This window comes from Schistocerca cancellata, chromosome 1 (genome assembly GCF_023864275.1).
Source record: "Schistocerca cancellata isolate TAMUIC-IGC-003103 chromosome 1, iqSchCanc2.1, whole genome shotgun sequence".
In the NCBI taxonomy this organism is placed as follows: domain Eukaryota; kingdom Metazoa; phylum Arthropoda; class Insecta; order Orthoptera; family Acrididae; genus Schistocerca; species Schistocerca cancellata.
The window spans coordinates 679,895,726-679,915,311 of record NC_064626.1 but is presented as its reverse complement, the minus strand read 5'-3'; the positions used below and the strand labels follow the sequence as shown (position 1 = coordinate 679,915,311).

General features: G+C 43.3%; 1 protein-coding gene across 1 annotated transcript in view; it reads left to right on the top strand.

The window, feature by feature from the left end:
* LOC126094274 (uncharacterized) overlaps positions 1-19,586 on the top strand; it is a 285,093-nt gene that overhangs the window by 74,904 nt on the left and 190,603 nt on the right. Inside the window, exons 4-5 of the mRNA XM_049908787.1 lie at positions 720-933; positions 19,156-19,318. Of these exons, the coding sequence (XP_049764744.1) occupies positions 720-933; positions 19,156-19,318 (377 nt within the window). The remainder of the gene's footprint in view (positions 1-719; positions 934-19,155; positions 19,319-19,586) is intronic.

The following is a 19,586-nucleotide window of genomic DNA, read 5'->3' as shown; positions in this document are numbered from 1 at the left end:
GGCTCATCACAATACGCCATTCACTGCTCTTGATGAACTGTGATATCGTGTTGAAGCTGCATGGGCAGCTGTACCTGTACACGCCATCCAAGTTCTTTTTGACTCAATGCCTGGGTTATCAAGGTCGTTATTGCGGCCAGAGGCGGTTGTTCTGGGTACTGATTTCTCAGGATCTATGCACCCAAATTGCGTGAAAATGTAATGACATGTCAGTTGAGAATAATATATTGGTCCAATGAATACCCGTTTATCATCTGCATTTCTTCTAGGTGTAGCAATTTTAATGGCCAGTAGTGTATGTACTACGCATCAACCGCAAAATCATAGCGACCCTTATTTTTCATTGCAAACTTTACCGAATTTCGCCTAGTGTCTTACTTAAATGGAAATATCAGAATAACCATTACCATTAACGAAATGATGGTCACGTCATCATAAATCCGACATATAACGCTATAAGTAACACAAAAATGAAACTTTTTTACCTAACAGTTTCTGTAGAATTGTTTGTGAAAGACTCGGCTTGCGTCTCGATTCACTCGTCACCGATCGGGCGAAAGCCGGCACACAATGTAGGCCTCCCATTCCGAACAAACTAATGAACTCGCCCCATGCTTTGGACGAAAATTTATCACTGCGCATCGGTCACCGTATCCTGCCCGGACTCTGGCACGGTCTTCGCCCCTGTGGTAATGTGGTGTCCCGCGGTGTGCCGGCAGAGAGCGTGGAGCTGCGGCAGCTGAGCCTGGGCGGCGGCAGCCCCGAGTTGCGCGTGGTGCGCCTGCTGGACGTGGCGCCGTGCGGCCGCCGCCTGCCGCCGCCGCTCCGCCCCCGCCGCAGCACGCCGCGCGCGCAGCTCGCGCTCGAGGCCGACGTCGCCGTCGACAGCGACGACTTCTGCCTGCTGCTCAGGACCAGGCTCTTCGGAAAGGGGTAAGTCGCCACGGCATCCACCGCCTGCCAGCGCGCCCTCTCTATGGGTAAGCCGGGCGATTTTACAAGCACGCCACTTCCCTCTCAGTTCATCAGTTACGTAATTAAGGTTAACAGGTTCTTCGGTGCTGACACGGCGCCATTTTCGTAGACGCTTCTGATTCAAAGTTTCGATTTTCTTGCTTACTACACTCTCTAAATTCGCACTACTTTAAAGCCAGTATTTACCGTTTTTGTCACCATAGATGTAGAAGACTGGCTATTGCGTGACGTTAGTTGGGGGAAGCGTTCACGGGTGCGATACAGTCTGTGTGCCAACTGAAGAGCTAGCAAGCGTGTCCCCCATCTGTCCATTCCACAAGAAGCGCCTTCACAAGGTTATGCCGCTCCTTCCGCAGTGCGCCTTCGAAATCAGAAGCGGGTCAGTGCGCTCACACGCCCGTAGAGTTTTCCAGTAAATGCGTGAACACTGTACGAAATACAGAAACTAGCAACTAATCTAGCAACTAATATAAATAATCAAATGAAACTATACGGTTCCAAAGGCCTTTTCACTCTTCAAACATCTATAATGTATATATGTGGAACCATGTAGTTTCATTTGACATTCGTGGGTTTCAGGCAGGATCTTTCCGTTTCGTTAGATGCTGAGGTGCTGTTTCAGTATAGTTGAAGAGCTTCTGCAGCGCTGTTCGATTTAGGGGGAATACCAAGTGCGTTAAGGGGTGAATGGGTATTTGGACTGAGGAGGGTGCCATGTGAGGCTAGTCCCTGTAGTTGTGCAATGCCACTGCGCGAGGGTGGTTCAGTACTTAACACATCTCCCTAGTGAGATACGGGTTCGAATCCCGGCCTTCGTACAAATTTTCATTTGTCAGTTCAGTCTGGATATATATATATATAATATAACTAACGCAAGAAATGCAGACCAGCAGATTCCACACTACCTGAATAAAAGTATCCCTACATCTATTAGCAGATGTTAAATCGAAGTGTGTCGATCCTCGCCGATGTCTACTGGCGAAACTTTCAGTGAGCTATCTGAACGTCTGCGGAGGAATGGCAGCCCATTTTTGCTCGAGAGCCGAAACAAGAGAAGGTAGTGATGTTGGGCGCTATGGTCTGGAGCGAAGTCGACTTGTAACTCATCACAATGGTGTCCCATAGGATTCAGGTTGGTACTCTGGATAGGTCAGTCCACAAACCGTTGCCACACAGATGTTTTTTTTATAACAGGGTGCGTTTAGATGCTGATACAGTCATTGCGCCGAGCTGTCCCTCTGCTGCCCGCATCTCGTGGTCGTGCGGTAGCGTTCTTGCTTCCCACGCCCGGGTTCCCGGGTTTGATTCCCGGCGGGGTCAGGGATTTTCTCTGCCTCGTGATGGCTGGGTGTTGTGTGATGTCCTTAGGTTAGTTAGGTTTAAGTAGTTCTAAGTTCTAGGGAACTGATGACCATAGATGTTACGTCCCATAGTGCTCAGAGCCATTTGAACCATTTTTTGTCCCTCTGCTAGACGCAGTAAACAATGCGTAAAATGTATTGATATCCTTTTGCATTTAGCATTTTCCTGATCCTTCATTGCGCTGCTTTGCACATCTGCAAACCGGAGTTTGAAATGGATTTTCTATGCTTTCAGTGAGTTTAACATTGACGATTGCTTTTCTTATTTGAACTGGCTGCTGTTAAATAGGTATCGACAAATGTGATCATGTACTTTCAGTTTCCCAATTACAAAAGATTTATTCTTTTTTAAAAAAGCGAAACATTTTTCAAACAATTTTTCCTGGCATACTTGACCAATCCAGCACATGAAAATAATTATTGATCATCATTTATAAAAAGTGCGGAACGAAGGGTTAGTCGCAATAAAGGGATCGCATCGTACTACAAAAACACCCCCATGCCATAACACCACGTCCTCGGTACTTCGCTGTTGCATTACACATGTTGGCAGTAAGGTCCTCCAGGCATTCACCAAGCCCAGGCCCATCCATCGGGCTACCACAGGGTACAGCGTGTTTCATCAATGCAAACCACTCTTTTTCCAGTCATCGACTGTCCAGTCTCATTGCTGTTTACATCACTTCAAGCCTCATTTAACTTTGACTACAGAAAAAAGTGTTCAAATGTGTGTGAAATCTTATGGGACGTAACTGCTAAGGTCATCGGTCCCTAAGCTTACACACTACTTAACCTAAATTATCCTAAAGACACACACACACACACACACACACACACACACACACACACACACACACACACACGCCCGAGCGAAGACTCGAACCTCCGCCGTGACCAGCCGCACAGTCGATGACTGCAGCGCCCCTGACCGCTCGGCTAATCCCGCGCGGCATGTGACTACAGAAATGTGTGGCTTATGAAGAGCTGCTTGGCCATTGTAACTCCCTACGCACAATCATTGTGGTAGCTGGACTGCTGGTAACACTTTGGAGCTCAAGAGTTATTTCTTCCTCTGATTTCATGCGATTTATCCTCCTCAATGCTCGACTGTCCCTGTTCGACAGTACAGGAGGTCTACCTGCTATTGTTCTAGCTGTGGTTCCTCCTTCGCGTTTCCACTTCACAATCACATCACCAACACGTGACATGGCCAACTTCAGAATGGTTGAAATGTTCCTAATGAATTCGGTACTCAGGTGACGTCCACTGACTAATCCACGTTCGAAGTCACTGGGCCCTCCTACCCGACCCATTGTGATGTTGCCGATTCTGCACTGACCAAACGGTACTCCGCGCCTGCTTTTACGGGTACACCGACTAGGCCGCCTTTTGTGATATCTAACGGTCAATTCCGCGGTACACACAGGTTTCTGGATACTTGTGATCACATACTGTTCTCACGTAGACTACTGGACGCTGCACTGCATTCCTAGACGGAAAACTGATGCTCAGTCATGCTGTACAACGGCTGTAGCCTTCCCTCCGGAAAGACCACATCTTCCACAGACTGTGTCGCCTGGCCACCAAGAGCTGTTGCAGGACGATTGATTCACGGATCCAGTTATATGGCTCCTTCCGTGTGTAGCGATTTTACGACTATGACGAGTGGGGCGTGAAGGTGGCATCAATGTAATGCCGAAACTGGTAGCATGTAGAAGTTCATAAAATAAAATAAACTTCTACAAATCATGCGGCTGTTGGTAAATTATTGGATCAAGAAGTTCATGCCAGCCGTCGTCCCACGATCCATAATGGATCAACGAAGAGTAAGTTACACGTGCCTCAAAAACAATGCGCAACAAGAGTGGTCCACTGTCTGGGTTTCCAGCAGGTACAGCATCCCCACTTTGTGCCACAATCCACTGCCACATTTGTTGATCAGTTATATATATGCTCACCTCGAAGTTTGAAGACCGACTGCTCTAGTTCACAATACTGCCACTAGATGGTGCTCAAAACTGTTCTACAGCCACCACCGCCCACCCCCACTTTCCAGTGTCCCTTGCCCCCCCCCCCCCCCCACTTGTGAATTGATGGGAAAAAGGCCAGCGTGCGAGGTACTGTCGTTATTTTTGATAGGAAATGTATTCAGTTGTGATGTTGGTGTCGGACAGCTAGGAGTTAAATAAGATTATTACCTGTAAGCATACAGCTGCGGGCTGTGTCCATAGCATCCTACACAAGGAATGGAAGGAGGTGATAACGGATGAGTATACAGGGAATACTTCCCAGCAAGTAATGGTGATATAATAAGTTGGTTGAGCATGCAACTCATATAGACTTCTGCCTGTGCTGGAGCTGTTCATGGTTTTTGGAATGGCCAATCAGTCCACAATACAGGAGACAACTTTTTCATATTCCACTGCCTCAGATTGAATGAACAACAGTTGCTCAACTTGATGTATGGAGCTCAACTGAGGACACTTGAAATGGGTTCACACCCCCCTCCCTTTCCAGTCGTGTGTGTGTATATATTCACTTCGCTATGTGCTCTAGTCCACAATACCACTCGAAGTTTGCGGAGAACTGTCCTACAGCCACTGCCAGAAGAATTACCTCCTATCAATCTACAAGTATATAACTACTGAGGAAGATGTACACACACACACACACACACACACACACACACACACACACACACACACACAATGCAAACCACTCTTTTTCCAGTCATCGACTGTCCCCCCTGCTCCCCTCCTCCTCTCAGGGAGGACAGATCAGCAAACTATCCCTCCTACCTCCTATGGATTTACAAGTGAGATAGCTGCTGAGGAACTTGTACACAGATACAAGGTGAGGACTGATAGGACAGCAAACTATCAATGAAGTATTGGAAGAGTTGCCTCCTACTGATCTACAAGTGTATGGATGACAATGATGGAAATTGCTTAAATGCTCTAATTACACATTGAAATTGTCATAAAAAACACCACTCATAAACAAGGGTCATAATTCCCACTGGGAATTGAGAAAAATCATTGTAATAACACAACTATCACAAATCAAGACCCCAAAAGATCTCGTCCCCAGAGAGTGCCAGCAGCTGCACGTGTGTTCACTAGCTTAGAACCAGTCTTACATCCTCTCCTCCCTCCCTCCCTCTCTTCATCCCTCCCTTCCCTTCTCTCCCCTCTCCTCCCCCCATACCAGTTTTCAAGGTCTGCTCTAGCTAATCTTTGATGTTACACAAAGAGATCCAGGTGGAACTCTTCATAAATACGAAGTGTGTGATTACACATACACCCTCCTCCTCTAGCTGCCTGTCCTTCAAACGGCCACACCACATACAGTGTGAGAGGGCAGCAAGTGCGATATCATAAATGATTGGGAATAGTCCATTTGCACTACCCTAAAAAATTAATTATTTAACAATTTACAGAGCCGGCCGGATTGGCCGAGCGGCTCTAGGCGCTTCAGTCTGGAACCGCGCGACCGTTACGGTCGCCGGTTCGAATCCTGCCTCGGGCATGGATGTGTGTGATGTCCTTAGGTTAGTTAGGTTTAAGTAGTTCTAAGTTCTAGGGGACTGATGACCTCAGATGTTAAGTCCCATGGTGCTCAGAGCCATTTGAACCATTTGAACAATTTACAGCAGTCAAATAGATCACTTACAACACTGACCACCACCCTACAATAATTCTCTTTGTAGTAATGCATGTATGAGGTCTTCACATTTAAGAATCATACAGATACTGTTTGAAAATTAAGCAATTAAATTTCCACCAAAAATATATCTTATTGCTAAATACATCTCAGGTCTTGTAGCCACCAACGTTTGAGAACACAAGCACACCGCTCCCCCCTCCCCCCCTCCACCACAAAGTTTCCACAAAATGTATCTAGTAAAAAAAAGCTTCTGGTCGTGCGCACAAGTGATCGTGAAGCATGCACCGTCTGCTGACTGCAGGACTGCAGGAGTGCTGGGAGCCGAGACCATGTTGGCCATTCCGGCTGTTGCACACCCACTTCCAGGTATGCACACCCCAGCTGTACCAGATGCTCAGAGGCCAGAGAGACTGTCACAGTGACCACCTAGCTGTCAAATGATCACTTTACATGGGGGAATAATCATTAGCACAAACACTCACCATGTTGCGTTTCTGTCACTGCTCAGCCAGCGTATTAGCTACTTCACTATTCAGTCATGCAGAAGGCATCGCTAGCATCACCGTCGTAGAGAGCCTGTACAGGGGGAGAGTGGCCAACCGGACGATACGGCGGCCATTTTTCTGCCAAACTGCGGGCGGGACTTTAGAATGGACAGTAGTGGAGTACACACTCACCGAATCAAAAGCACAAGACAATATGACGAAATCATTCGTTAAATGCCTTTGTTTATAAGAATAATGTGCTATAATAATTTTCACACAGCCAATTTACAGGTCTGTTTTCAAATTTAACTATGTATATGGCAAGTTGTTTTATATGTAGTAAAAAGCAAAAACTACTTACTTCGCATAGATAAGAGTACTTGGTTGGTTTCCACAAGGCTCCTGTTTGATTTGTGTCAGCCCTGTTGATTGTGACTGCCCACTGCTTTCGTCTTTCTTCATTGCTTGGAAATGCTAACATGCGAAATCAACCTTCGCCTCTATTGGAACAACCAAATGCAGCACAACCTAGCATCGTTTACGATCGTCTGCATAACGAATTACAGATGTCAAAAACAATACTGTACAATTACTAACGTGTTAACTTCAAACACGTAGGCCTACCGACTTCATCACAAAACGCTTCATTATTTCAACTCGCATTTAAGATCGCAGTCGCCAATTACGTACTAAAAACGACATACAACTAAATCGAACATGCATGCAATACGCATAACAAATCTCTCAATAATTCAAATACCTTTTAATCGTTTCCAAAAGTCCTCTGAACTTCAACTCAAAAGCACGGCGAACATAGGAAGCGCGAGAGACGTTTGGCGCCATTTTTCTGCCAAAGCTAATCAACCAATCACGGGCAACTTCACCTATGGCCACTCTCTCTGTATACAGGCTCTCTACACCGCCAGGACCTGTCCACGTGGCTGTGGGCAACAGCCAACTTGCCGGATCCTTCCAGTCGACCGACGCCCTGTGACCACTTCTGCCACTGGCCGCAGCACTCTGCGAGACAAACAGGCGTGGCTTGGATATATGGTCCTAATTACAATTCCACCACCGACATACACTCTCCATGTGACGTGCTTTTCGATGAATACTACTGACAACCGACATTTGAAGCTGGCTCCAGAGGATTCTACTGCTGCCGACATAAATTTTGTGTAGAACCACGAAGATAAGATATGAGAAATTAATGCTCATATGGAAGCATATGGACAGTCTTTTTCCTTTTGCTCTATTTGTGAGTAGAATAGGAAAGGTTCAAAAATGGTTCAAATGGCTCTGAGCACTATGGGACGTAACTTCTGAGGTCATCAGTCCCCTAGAACTTAGAACTACTTAAACCTGACTAACCTAAGGAAATCACATACATCCATGCCCGAGGCAGGATTCGAACCTGCGACCGTAGAATAGGAAGGGAAATGACAGTAGTGGTACAGGGCACTCTCTGCCACGCACCATACAATGGCTTGCGAAGTATGCATATAGATGTAGGTGTAAATTTAGCCTACCTATTAAGATGTCACCCCAGCTATTTAAAGGCATACAAAACGCATGGAAGAATGTTCCCTTATCTATCGAGAAAACAAAAGATGCAACTTCTGCTGCTCTGCTTCTTTCAGAAAAATCTTTCAAATAAGCCCCTAATTTTCTCGTTGCAGTCGGTATAGAGCTCATCTATCAGCTCTCCTTTCGTCAGAGTATCGCTTACCTGCCATATTCTCACGAATATACAGCATTAAAATCCACTTGATTTCGTCGAGTGAGATATGTCCCCAGCCAAGAAACAGACCCTTGCTAATTCTCTTAAAATCCCATCACGTTCCGACAGCACTGTTCATTAGCTAGAAAGCCTCTTAGTTCTGCAATCATGGCTGAGTGTGTGGAGAGCTGCCACAACGAGCACACTAACACATTGGATGAAATTCAAAGCATGCAGAGTGTACATGGACTGCACAAAGAAATTCAGAAGCGTAGCACCTACAATTCATTGGTATCAAATGATAGTCTATAAATTTCCCCTTGCACATGTCCTAATCTCTTTACTGTAATCCTATGATTACGATGCTGGAAATACAATAGTATAATGGTGTCAGAGTCTTCGTTGATGGCAGACTGTATTGTAAGAAACGCATCACCTTTATTAAAATGGAACATATCTCCATAAAACCAATCTAACAGAATCACAGAGCTTTCAATACACTATCCATTGAATCACTTTAATTTGTGCAACACCCTCACACCTCCACACATAGTTCAGAGCCACAGCAAGAGAGGGGCGATTTGGGACTTAATCACAGTGCTGCTCATTTTTTACACCCATGTGCCTAACCGCCCAAGTGACCTCCCTTTGTTCTCGCGCAGTGCTAGATATTTATTTAGACGCAGACCCAGTACTTACACACTTATGCAACTACCGTAAGTTGAGAGCCAACTAACCAAAAAGTACAAGCCAGACCAAATCAATATCAATGTTTCCTCCAGCAACAGCAGTCATCTTAGTACACTATGTGATCAAAAGTATCCGGACACCCCCAAAACCATACGTTTTTCATATTATGTGCGTTGTGCTGCCACCTACTGCCAGGCACTCCATATCAGCGACGTCAGTAGTCATTAGACATCGTGCGAGAGCAGAATCGGGCACTCCGCAGAACTCAGACTTCGAACGTTGTCAGGTGATTGGGTGTCACTTGTGTCATATGTCTGTACGCCAGATTTCCACACTCCTTAACATCCCTAGGTCCATGTTTCCGATGTGATAGTGAAGTGGAAATGTGAAGGGACACATACAGCACGAAAGCGTACAGGCCGACCTCGTCTGTTGACTGACAGAGACCGTCGACAGTTGAAGAGGGTCGTAATGTGTAATTACCAGTCATCAACAGTCCAATGTCGGTGTTGATGGGCCCACGCGAGGAGTAAAACCTTGTATCGTGCAGTCAGAAAGGGTTCATGAGTGGGCCTTCGGCTCCGAAAGCCCATATCGATAATATTTCGTTGAATTGTTCGCACGCTGACACTTGTTGATGGCCCTGCATTGAAATCTGCAGCAGTCTGCGAAAGGGTTGCACTTCAGTCACGTTGAACGATTCTCTTCTGTCGTCGTTGGTACTATTCTTGCCGGATTTTTTCCGACCACAGCGATGTCGGAAATTTGATGTTTAACCGGATTACCGCGGGACTGCTACGGTCGCAGGTTCGAATCCTGCCTCGGGCATGGGTGTGTGTGATGTCCTTAGGTTAGTTAGGTTTAAGTAGTTCTAAGTTCTAGGGGACTTATGACCTAAGATGTTGAGTCCCATAGTGCTCAGAGCCATTTTTTTGTTTAACCGGATTCCTGATATTCACGGTACACTCGTGAAATAATCATACGGGAAAATCCCCACTTCATCGCTACCTCGGATATGCTGTGTCCCATCGCTTGTGCACCGACTATGACACGACATTCAAGCTCACTTAAATCTTGAAAACTTACCATTGTAGCAGCAGTAACCAATCTAGCAACTGTGCCAGACACTTGTTGTCTTATATACGCGTTGCCGACTGCAACGCCGTATTCTGCCTGTTTACATATCTATGTATGCATGCCTATAACAGTTTCTTTGACGCTTGTGTGTAGATTGGCGTACTCCACCGGAATATGTGACAGAGAAAACAAATCTCTGGGAAGGACGACATATTTCTCCTGGAAACGTGTGTGTATTAGAGTACAGTGTGTGTATTAGAGTACAGTGTATATAGGCAATCTTCTACTCGATCAGCAGGTGAGCTCGGTATAGATGGGTAATCAGTAATACTAGTGTGATGTACCCTCGGCCATGCACTGTACAGGCGCTTGCAGTGTATTTATTTTAGATGTGAGATGTTCATGGATGATGGAGTTGTTTGCAAGCAGGCAGGATGACCTGTTGTGGAGTGGGTAGTTGATCTGAGCATAAGTTAGCAGCCGTAAAATGCCTAGCAGTAAGCATCTAGAGCGAGCTGAGGAAGAATGCGTAAGTTGGGTTCAGATTCATTTGCTGGAATCTTAAGGAAAGAAACCCAAACACTAAGCACTGGCAAATCGGTGAGCTAAAGCAGATGACTATGTCAGGCTCAGTTTCACTTGTATGGATTTTTAAGGGGCGGGGGGGGGGGGGGGGGGGCGTGAGTCACCTCCCAAGCTGTGATGGTGTAGGAGACGAGTGTCTACAAATCTCATCGGTATGTCACCTAGAGACTGTTGCACTACAATTCGGATTGAGGTGTAAGAGGTACACTACGTGATCAAAAGTATCCGGACACCTGGCTGAAAATGACTTACAAGTTCGCGGCGCCCTAAATCGGTAATGCTGGAATTCAATATTGTGTTGGCTCACCCTTAGCCTTGATGACAGCTTCCACTCTCACAGGCACATGTTCAATCAGGTGCTGGAAGGTTTCTTGGGGAATGGCAGCCCATTCTACACGGAGTGCTGCATAAGGAGAGGTATCGATGTCAGTCGGTGAGGCCTGGCACGAAGTCGGCGTTCCAAAACGTCCCAGAGGTGATCTATAGAGAGGATTTAGGTCAGGACACTGTGCAGGCCAGTCTATCACAGGGTTGTCATTGTCGTGTAACCACTCCGCCACAGGCCGTGCATTATGAACAGGAGCTCGATCGTGTTGAAAGATGCAATCGCCATCCCCGAATTGCTCTTCAACAGTGAGAAGCAAGAAGGTGCTTAAAACATCAATGGAGGCCTGTACTGTGTTAGTACCACGCAAAACAACAATGGGTGCAAGCCCCCTCCATGAAAAATACGACCACACCATAAAACCACTGCCTCCGAAATTTACTGTTGGCACTACAGACCCTGGCAGATTACATTCACCGGGCATTCGTCATTCCCACACCCTGCCATCGGAACGCCACATTGTGTACCGTGATTCGTCACTCCACTCAACGTTTTTCTACTGTTCAATCGCCCAATGTTTACGCTCCTTACACCAAGCTAGGCGTCGTTTGGCATTTACCGGCGCGATGTGTGGCGTGTGAGTAGCCGTTCGACCATGAAATCCGAGTTTTCTCACCTCCCGCCTAAGTGTCATAGTGCTTGCAGTGCATCCTAACGCAGTTCGGAATTTCTGTATGATGGTCTGGATAGATGTCTGCCTATTACACATTACGACCCTCTTCAACTGTTGGCGGTCTCAGTCGACAGACGAGGTCGGCCTGTACACTTTTGTGCTGTACGTATCCCTTCACGTTTTCACTTCACTGTCACACCGGAAACAGTCGACCTAGGGATGTTAAAGGAGTCTCGAAATCTCGCGTACAGACCTATGACACAAGTGACACCCAATCACCTGACCACGTTCGAAGTCCGTGAGTATCGTGGAGCGCCCCATTTTACTCTCTCACGATGTCTAATGACTAAGGCCCGAATTTTAATTACCTAAAAAAACAATGAAATATGCAAGCATTTATAACCTAAAACTTACATAAATATGACCTTAAAAAATAAAATATGACTTAATAGAAGTTTATTTAAAGCATTCTTGTTTGTTTATTTAATTTTTTTTCACCATAACGTAATACAAAATTCACTTCTCAAAATATTGTAAGTATAGTTATTTCTTTCTGTAGAGTTTGTGGCTAATTTGCACCTATTTTTTGAATGTCTGAATGTTTCATTTTATAAACACAAAGTAGAGTGAAAAGATCATCTATCGAAACAGTAAAACAATGTTTTTATTTCTACATCGTATTTAAAGCGTTTCACATTATTTAATACTGTATGTCAATATCTTCAGTATCTGCAAAGTTGCACTGGATCACAAGGTGCATTTTCAGGTTTTCCATTGTCACAGATCTACGGTTGTCGCTGAGGATAGTTTTGTACCTGGAAAAGCTCCTCTCCACTTCACAAGATGTCACTGGAGCGTATTTGAAGGCAGTCAGGTCACTGGAGTTCAGCTTTGTTTCAGTATCTTCAAATGATGCGGCATTCCCTGAAAGACTGTCACTAATTTTGCACAGTGTAGAATATACAGGATTCGATTGGAGAACACTTTGCAATTTGGTTTTCACTTTGTCAGTCACATGACCACGAGCTACCCAACTCACTCTGCACATGTTGCACAATACTCAAGGCCTCACATAGCTGAGTGCCAACAGCTTCCAATCGTTTGATGGCTTTCGATATCACTGAAAAATTGGCGTTGATGTATGCGAAGTTTCGAGACAATGTATCTGTAAAAACTTCTTTCACAATTTTGATAGCACTTGATTCATCGCTATCAAGCTTACAGGAGATTGTCTTTATTTGGGTGTAGTTGGTGCAGTAATACTCAACAGCATTAATAAGCCTGGAACCCTGTCGTGTAAGAACAGGTTTAGGTGGGAGGGGCGTTGAAGGTGCTTGTTCCTTGAATTTCTGCACCCGTAGCGGAGCCTTCACATAGATTTTCTTGCCACAGGAAATTGATTTGTCCACGTCAGGGTAATTTGATTGCACCTCTTAGGCAACTCTGTCCAACGCATGTGCAAAGCAAGTGGCGTACACCATACTGGGGTTGGGAATCTGAAGCCCTTTGGCTGCTTTAGCCATATATGAAGCACCATGTTACAAGCAGCAAAACGTTGTCTCTTTTCACACCATCCAGCCACAGTAGCTTCAGAGAGTTGTCAAACAAATTAGAAAGCGTCGAATTGTTTACTCTATCGAGAGCTTCACACTTTAGTAGGAACATATCTCCAGGGCCATCAACTTTTAGAACACTAAGAACAACATTTGAAATATATTGCCCACTAATATCTGTAGTTTCATCTATCGACAGCCAGATCTTTTGCTCATCAATAGTAATTCGTATTTTGTTGAGCACATCATTGTAGCATGCGGATAAATAGTTCTTTCTCAGTGTAGATTCATCTGGAACTGGATGTGTTGTGTACTTCTCCAAGAACGGTCTGAAGCGTGGGTTCTTCAGCTTTTCCAATGGGATGTTGCAGGACACCATCAACTCATACAAATCCTTGCAGAATGATTGCACGGTTGACGATTGACCTGTCTGTTCAAGTAACAGCGTTTACCTGCTGTTATTTTCAGCACTTCGTTTCACACAGCTGCTGTGTTTAGCGGTATTGTTGCACATTAAAGCGCTTTTCTGCACTAACTTTAACTTCACACAGTTTACAAAATAATATTTTCCCATCAGTACTAAAGAACTTCTCTCCAAATTCTTGAACATATCCTCGCAACTTCACGCTGTCGGAGCACTTTGCTTTAGGCATGTTGAACAAGGCAAAGGCTGTATTCAAACTGGTTACTGGGAACACCTGTGCGACTGCGATGATTATTACGGCAGAAGTCGCCTTTGTTGGCTCTGAGAGCGTATTGTCGACTCTGCGCAACGATGTTTTATGTTCGCGAAACGACTGTTGTGGTACACCGATTTTCTGCTACAGTCCTGAGAAATAAAACTGTGTACTAATTTATCTGTTTATCTTACATAATAGCACATTAAATATTGTCTCGTGAGCAACATATTCATTTTCTTACTCGTGTGTCCCGTAAGATACGAGAAAAACAGTATATGCATTTTTGGCAAAAGCTGACGGAAATATGACCTATTATATTAAAAGTTAGCCGCAATATGACCTATTACTAAAATTTGTTGAAATATGACTTTAAATACACAATCAAAATACATTTTTAGACACTAAAATGCCTAGATCTGTGTATAAATTGTTCTAAAATTCACCCTATAGTTCAGAAAAAAATATGACTCGTAATTAAAATCCGGGCCCTACTAATGACTACTGAGGTTGCTGATTGGAGTACGTGGCAGTAGGTGGCAACACAATGCATTTAACATGAAAAACGTATGTTTTTGGGGGTGTCCGGATACGTTTGATCACATAGTGTACATTGCTGTAAAGCTAGCCACCTTGTTTTAGCAGGTATTAAAATTTTATGTTTCTTTTGGTTTATAATTCTTGTAATGAAGAGAGCATGGTTTGTTTTTTATTGCTGTGGCTAAGGTAGGAACCTATGTGTGTTATTAAACAACCTACATTTCTCGGCAGTTTCATTGCAGTTTTACTTGCGGCAATGTGCATGGAATTACATATACTTTAATAGAAAAACAATAAGTCATCTGCTTCACCTTCCAATTTCGTCATCAACGAGCAGTTTTCCCGTACCATCACGCTTGCAACAATATTTTTAGCTGGAATATTTTTCTCGTTGAAGGTTATGGTATCCGTATCAGACAGTAATTGTGCAGTATAATTTGTGGCATCTAAAGTTATGATTACCAACATCCGTGTGAGAGTACGGTTTCTCTCTTCAGAAAAATATCTAACAACTAAGTAGGCCTACACCAATTTTTTGCCGGAAATGTTAGTGCCTTCTTCTACAAATAATGAAACCTAGTGAATTTGCAGAATATCGTTCAATTTATCGGACTCCGTCCGCCTCCTTAGCTGGATGGTAACGTGCTTGCCTTCCATGCAACGGGCCCGGGCTCGATTCCCGGCAGATTTGGAGATTTTCTCCGCTCGGGGACTGGGTGTTGTGTTGTCCTCATAATCATTTCATCGTTATCACTGGCACGCCAGTCGCCCAATGTGGCATCAACTGAAATAAGATTCGCACTCGGTGGCCAAACTTCCCTGGATGGAGCCTACCGGTCATTTCATTTCTTTTATCGGACTCTACACAATTTAAAAAAAAATATTTGTACATTTTGTTCTACGAATTTTCATCTTTTGGGCAATTTTAAAACCGACAAAAATGTCTTTTATAAGCTCACCTACTACACGATTTGTTATTGACAAGAATAGTGAGTGCTCACCAAATGCTGTCGCCAGTTTTATTTCAGCAGCTTTGGTGTCCTCTTCGAGCTTACGACTTGCTGTGCGTGTAGTAGGTTGATACACCCACCATGAATCAATGATTGTTTATTAAATTGTAAAACTCAACTTTTGTGCGAATAGCGATTTGCGTGTTTGAAAGTTATCTTCTTCCAGCATACAAACTAATACCACACTACCAGAAACGAGCACGGTAACTGCCCTTGGGATCTACTGTTAATCATCTTACCAAGTGTTCTTCCTCTTGCCACACTTCCCTAAATTTCTGTTTTGAGCTTCGACTGTCAGTGTTTTATAAATCTTTTATTTTTGTGCTGACGCCATAAAAATGCTAATAGTGCAATTACACATAAAAAAGCCTTAGAAGCTTATGTTAAGGCTAAAAGAACTGATTTATGCGAGCTGTTTATCCTTTATTTTCAACATGTGAACATATAACAAAGACAGAAACACAATCGCCGTCTCGAAGTTAAGAATGTAGCTGTGGAAGTAACAATGATGCAGAGATTACAGTAGACTGGCTAAAAGTTGCTGATGGGCCCCTGGTTTCGATCGGCACATATCGGCGTCATTCGAGGCACTGCGCATTGATTGTCTTCTATTTACGATTGTTGCTAGCAGTTGAAAATGATTGTCTCGTAATGCCCGTTCCTGAATGTATGTTACTTCTGTGTAAAATTGGTACCTTAGGAGGCAATAGCTCACCTGCGCGAGGAGCGCTAAGCAACAAATACATCAGTACGTACCCTGTCATGTACGCTCTATAGGCAGTGACTGAGATACTTTCCTTCTGCACCTCGGTTCGTCCTTGAGATAGAGCCTTACACGCCAACTTTCCGTACGCAGTGACAGAAATATACAATGTTTAAAATTTATATAATTTGACAACTTTTTCTTTTTTAATTTTTCAGTCTGCAGTTTTTCTTTCCTGAGCAAAAAGTCTCTAAGATTTACAGAGGGATCGGATATCGGTCTCTACATTTCGGAAAAAAAAGAGCCAAAAGTCCCTACGCGTAGGTGTATGTCCGTACGGTTCGCAACTGTATGATTCCAATTGCGAAATTTACATTACGCTTACATGCGACACATCTGCCGGAAGACGAAAACCAAATTTCAGAAGCCGTTTTTGCGTGTCGTGTTTACATATCAATGCCTGAAGCGGATTTGTCAGGCCAGTCAAATATGACGTCTGGGAATAAGCTGTTCCAGTTTCCATTAGTCGGCACAATCACAATTTCTCTTCAGTTAAATATTAGAAGTACACAGCTTCATGCTCAATGTAATATTTCTACTTCTCTATTGTGCAAAAAGCCCCTCCGTCCATATTAGACGATATTTTTTTTTGAACAATTCGTAACCTGACAGCCCAAGCACATTTCAAAAACGGTTGTGCGTTTACATGATAGCGAAAATCTATTGTAGAAGTGGAAACCCGGCAGCAAGAAGCGGATTTCCAGAATCGATTTTGGAGATTTTACGTGACCAACCAAAAGCGGTATTGGAAAATCGAATTACGAAATCGGGTTTTGAGAGCGATGCCCTCGTAAAAAGAGTGATTGCTCAGAGTAGCGTGAGATAAGTCGAAACCATTTTGCCTGATGCAATGTCATTCTTAAATTACTATTACGATGACGGTTGTTTGTATCCAACAATTCCATTAGGAATTCCAGAGTATTGTACGGTAAATAACTATTAATTGTTTTCCTGTTATGTAAGAATATCATTTGTAATGACATATTAGCGCGTTGACATTCAAATGGCCTCTGTTTCTGAAACTTAATAATCTGAACTGAGAGCAAAAGCTGATACAAAACAAAATGTTTCGTTATTGTTACCTTTTTCAATTTTCTGGTAATTTCCAAGAATCGGTGCACACCCAAGTTGCAGATCCACTGCGAGCGAAATATATCGAACGTTCGGCTCTGTCGATCTCGAAGTGGGAAACACGCATATTGGCACAGTCTAACATGTTAGACTGTGATATTGGTTTATACTTTGACAGCAGAACGTCGGCAGAGAGCAGTAAAATCAGGGCTGTGTTTGAATACGACTCGAATTGTGCGAGCAGGGAAATCTCGGGCAACAAATAAATAAAACATTACAGTCATGATGCTGCCTAATTCTCGAGCTTTCGCTCCCATTTAATTTTTGAATGTTTCATGTTTTGTCATCTTTCAAACCGATTAAAATCTGGGAACCTGTTTATCTTTAGTCTAGTATGTGAACAGGAATTGAATCGCTGATATGCAGCCTACTTGGTGAATCAGTACCTCGTCTCATAAAAAATAAAATATTATACTGTGTTCAGTCAAGTAATATTTCTTGAAGGACATTTTCGTCTTTGTCTGTTGTCTTTGCTTAATCAACATAAATATTTATATATCCATACACACCCGTACTGCGTGACAACTCGTATTGTAAATTTGTTCAAACACAATATGAGTTTGTGCAGAGGTAGGATTTAATACTATTTCCTCCTATGTTTCATGAAATCGTCAAATTTTAAGCACAGCCATAGCTTATTGTCGTGGTTAGTTCGTACTTTCTTGCGTATCCCTTGCACTCACGCCGCGTGTATCAACTGTCAGTGATTGTTCGAACAAGCTTGATACCATATCGAACGCTGTGCTGTTTGGGAAATTTCGAGCCCGTTCGAACGCTGGTATCGTTTGCCCAACCCTAAGTAAAATATTACTTGCTGGAGGTACATGTATCGGATGAGGTCAGCGTGATGAGTGTATCGGGTTCTCTATCAGCTCAAGTGAGGAGGGAAAAAAACAGTAGAAGAATTAGCGTAACTAAATAAAACTGTTACATCCATGTGGTGACTGGTTTTCGACGTACATCGTGACGTTCAGTACCAAGTAGTATCTTTCTGTTTGCAATTTGTCCGTCTTTTGTCGTGTCACTAGTCAACATATATAAAAATGTGTCTGCAAGTTCGATTTGCACAGATTCTTGGAAATTACCAATTTTTTTCCCAGGGTCAGGCTTTGAAGTCTCATTTTCGACTATAATTATTGAGTCAGAGCAACACCACCTAGAGAGGTGTTCAGTCTGCGATTCGGCGCTCAGTCTCTGGCTGTCGTTGACTGACAGAGACCTTATTGCCCGTAATCGTGAATCCGTAACTACTTATGCTCGTTTCAGTAAATACACTTGGTGAATTAATTATATTCCCAACAAATGTGTATGGTGTATATTGATTAAAAACTTAGGCCTTACGCTAAATTCTCGTATGCTTGCATACTACATTCGCTTTTGCCCCGTAACTCGTAAAATGATAAAGTTCTCGTATGCCAACGACGGCTCGGGCACCACCTAAGCACTGTGCCGTATGTTGTGCACTGTTGGAGTACGCTTCCACCAACTCACCAAGGAGTGTTGCAGCGTCCTTCCCCTGAAACACAGAAAGTGAGCTACCACATGATACTCTCATTTTATCAGTGTTTTTCGTCATTTAACTGTGGCCCCTATTATACCGTGATTCGGGGATTTCAGTGTGTAACATGACCGAAGACACGTATACACGAATACTTGCAAGCAAACAAAAAATTAAATACGTTACTTAATTTTTTATATTTTATTGCTAAAATATCTACAGAAAACTTAAGGTGCAACATTTTCATAACATGCCTTTCAATTTTTTATATTACTATACAATAATGTATATTATTTATAAGCAGGTGATGTGCTTTCTGTCAGAAAAAAATGCAGTTAAATATTTTCTGTAAATTAACTGCCTCTTGCAAAATCGAATACTAGAAATTAGCGTATTGTTGTTATTCCTTGTGCTACTGTGTTTCAGAATGGGTGTGGATCTAGATCTTGCAGTAGAAAAACTAAACATCAGTGGCAGGATTTCAGGGACGCTGACTCTCAGCTTGGATGTACCATTCCCACACATTTCTCACCTAAGCCTTACATTTATTGAAAAACCTCAGGTGTGGTTTAGTGTGAGAATACTGAAGGTAAGCTAATAACAAAGCATGCTCAGGAGAAATACTTAATCTCAAGTCACCAATTCGCCATATTATTTAAATCAAAGTACAATGTAGTTATGTTTGTGGATTTCAAAAAGGCTTTTGATTCTGTTGGCAGAGAGAATATAGGTAAACTAATTCGGGAATTTGGCGTAAAGTGTAAACAGGCAAACCTAATCCGTGAATCACAGTCTGTAAAATAAAATATATGGAGATATTTCACAGCCTTTCAAAATAAAAACAGGTGTATGACAAG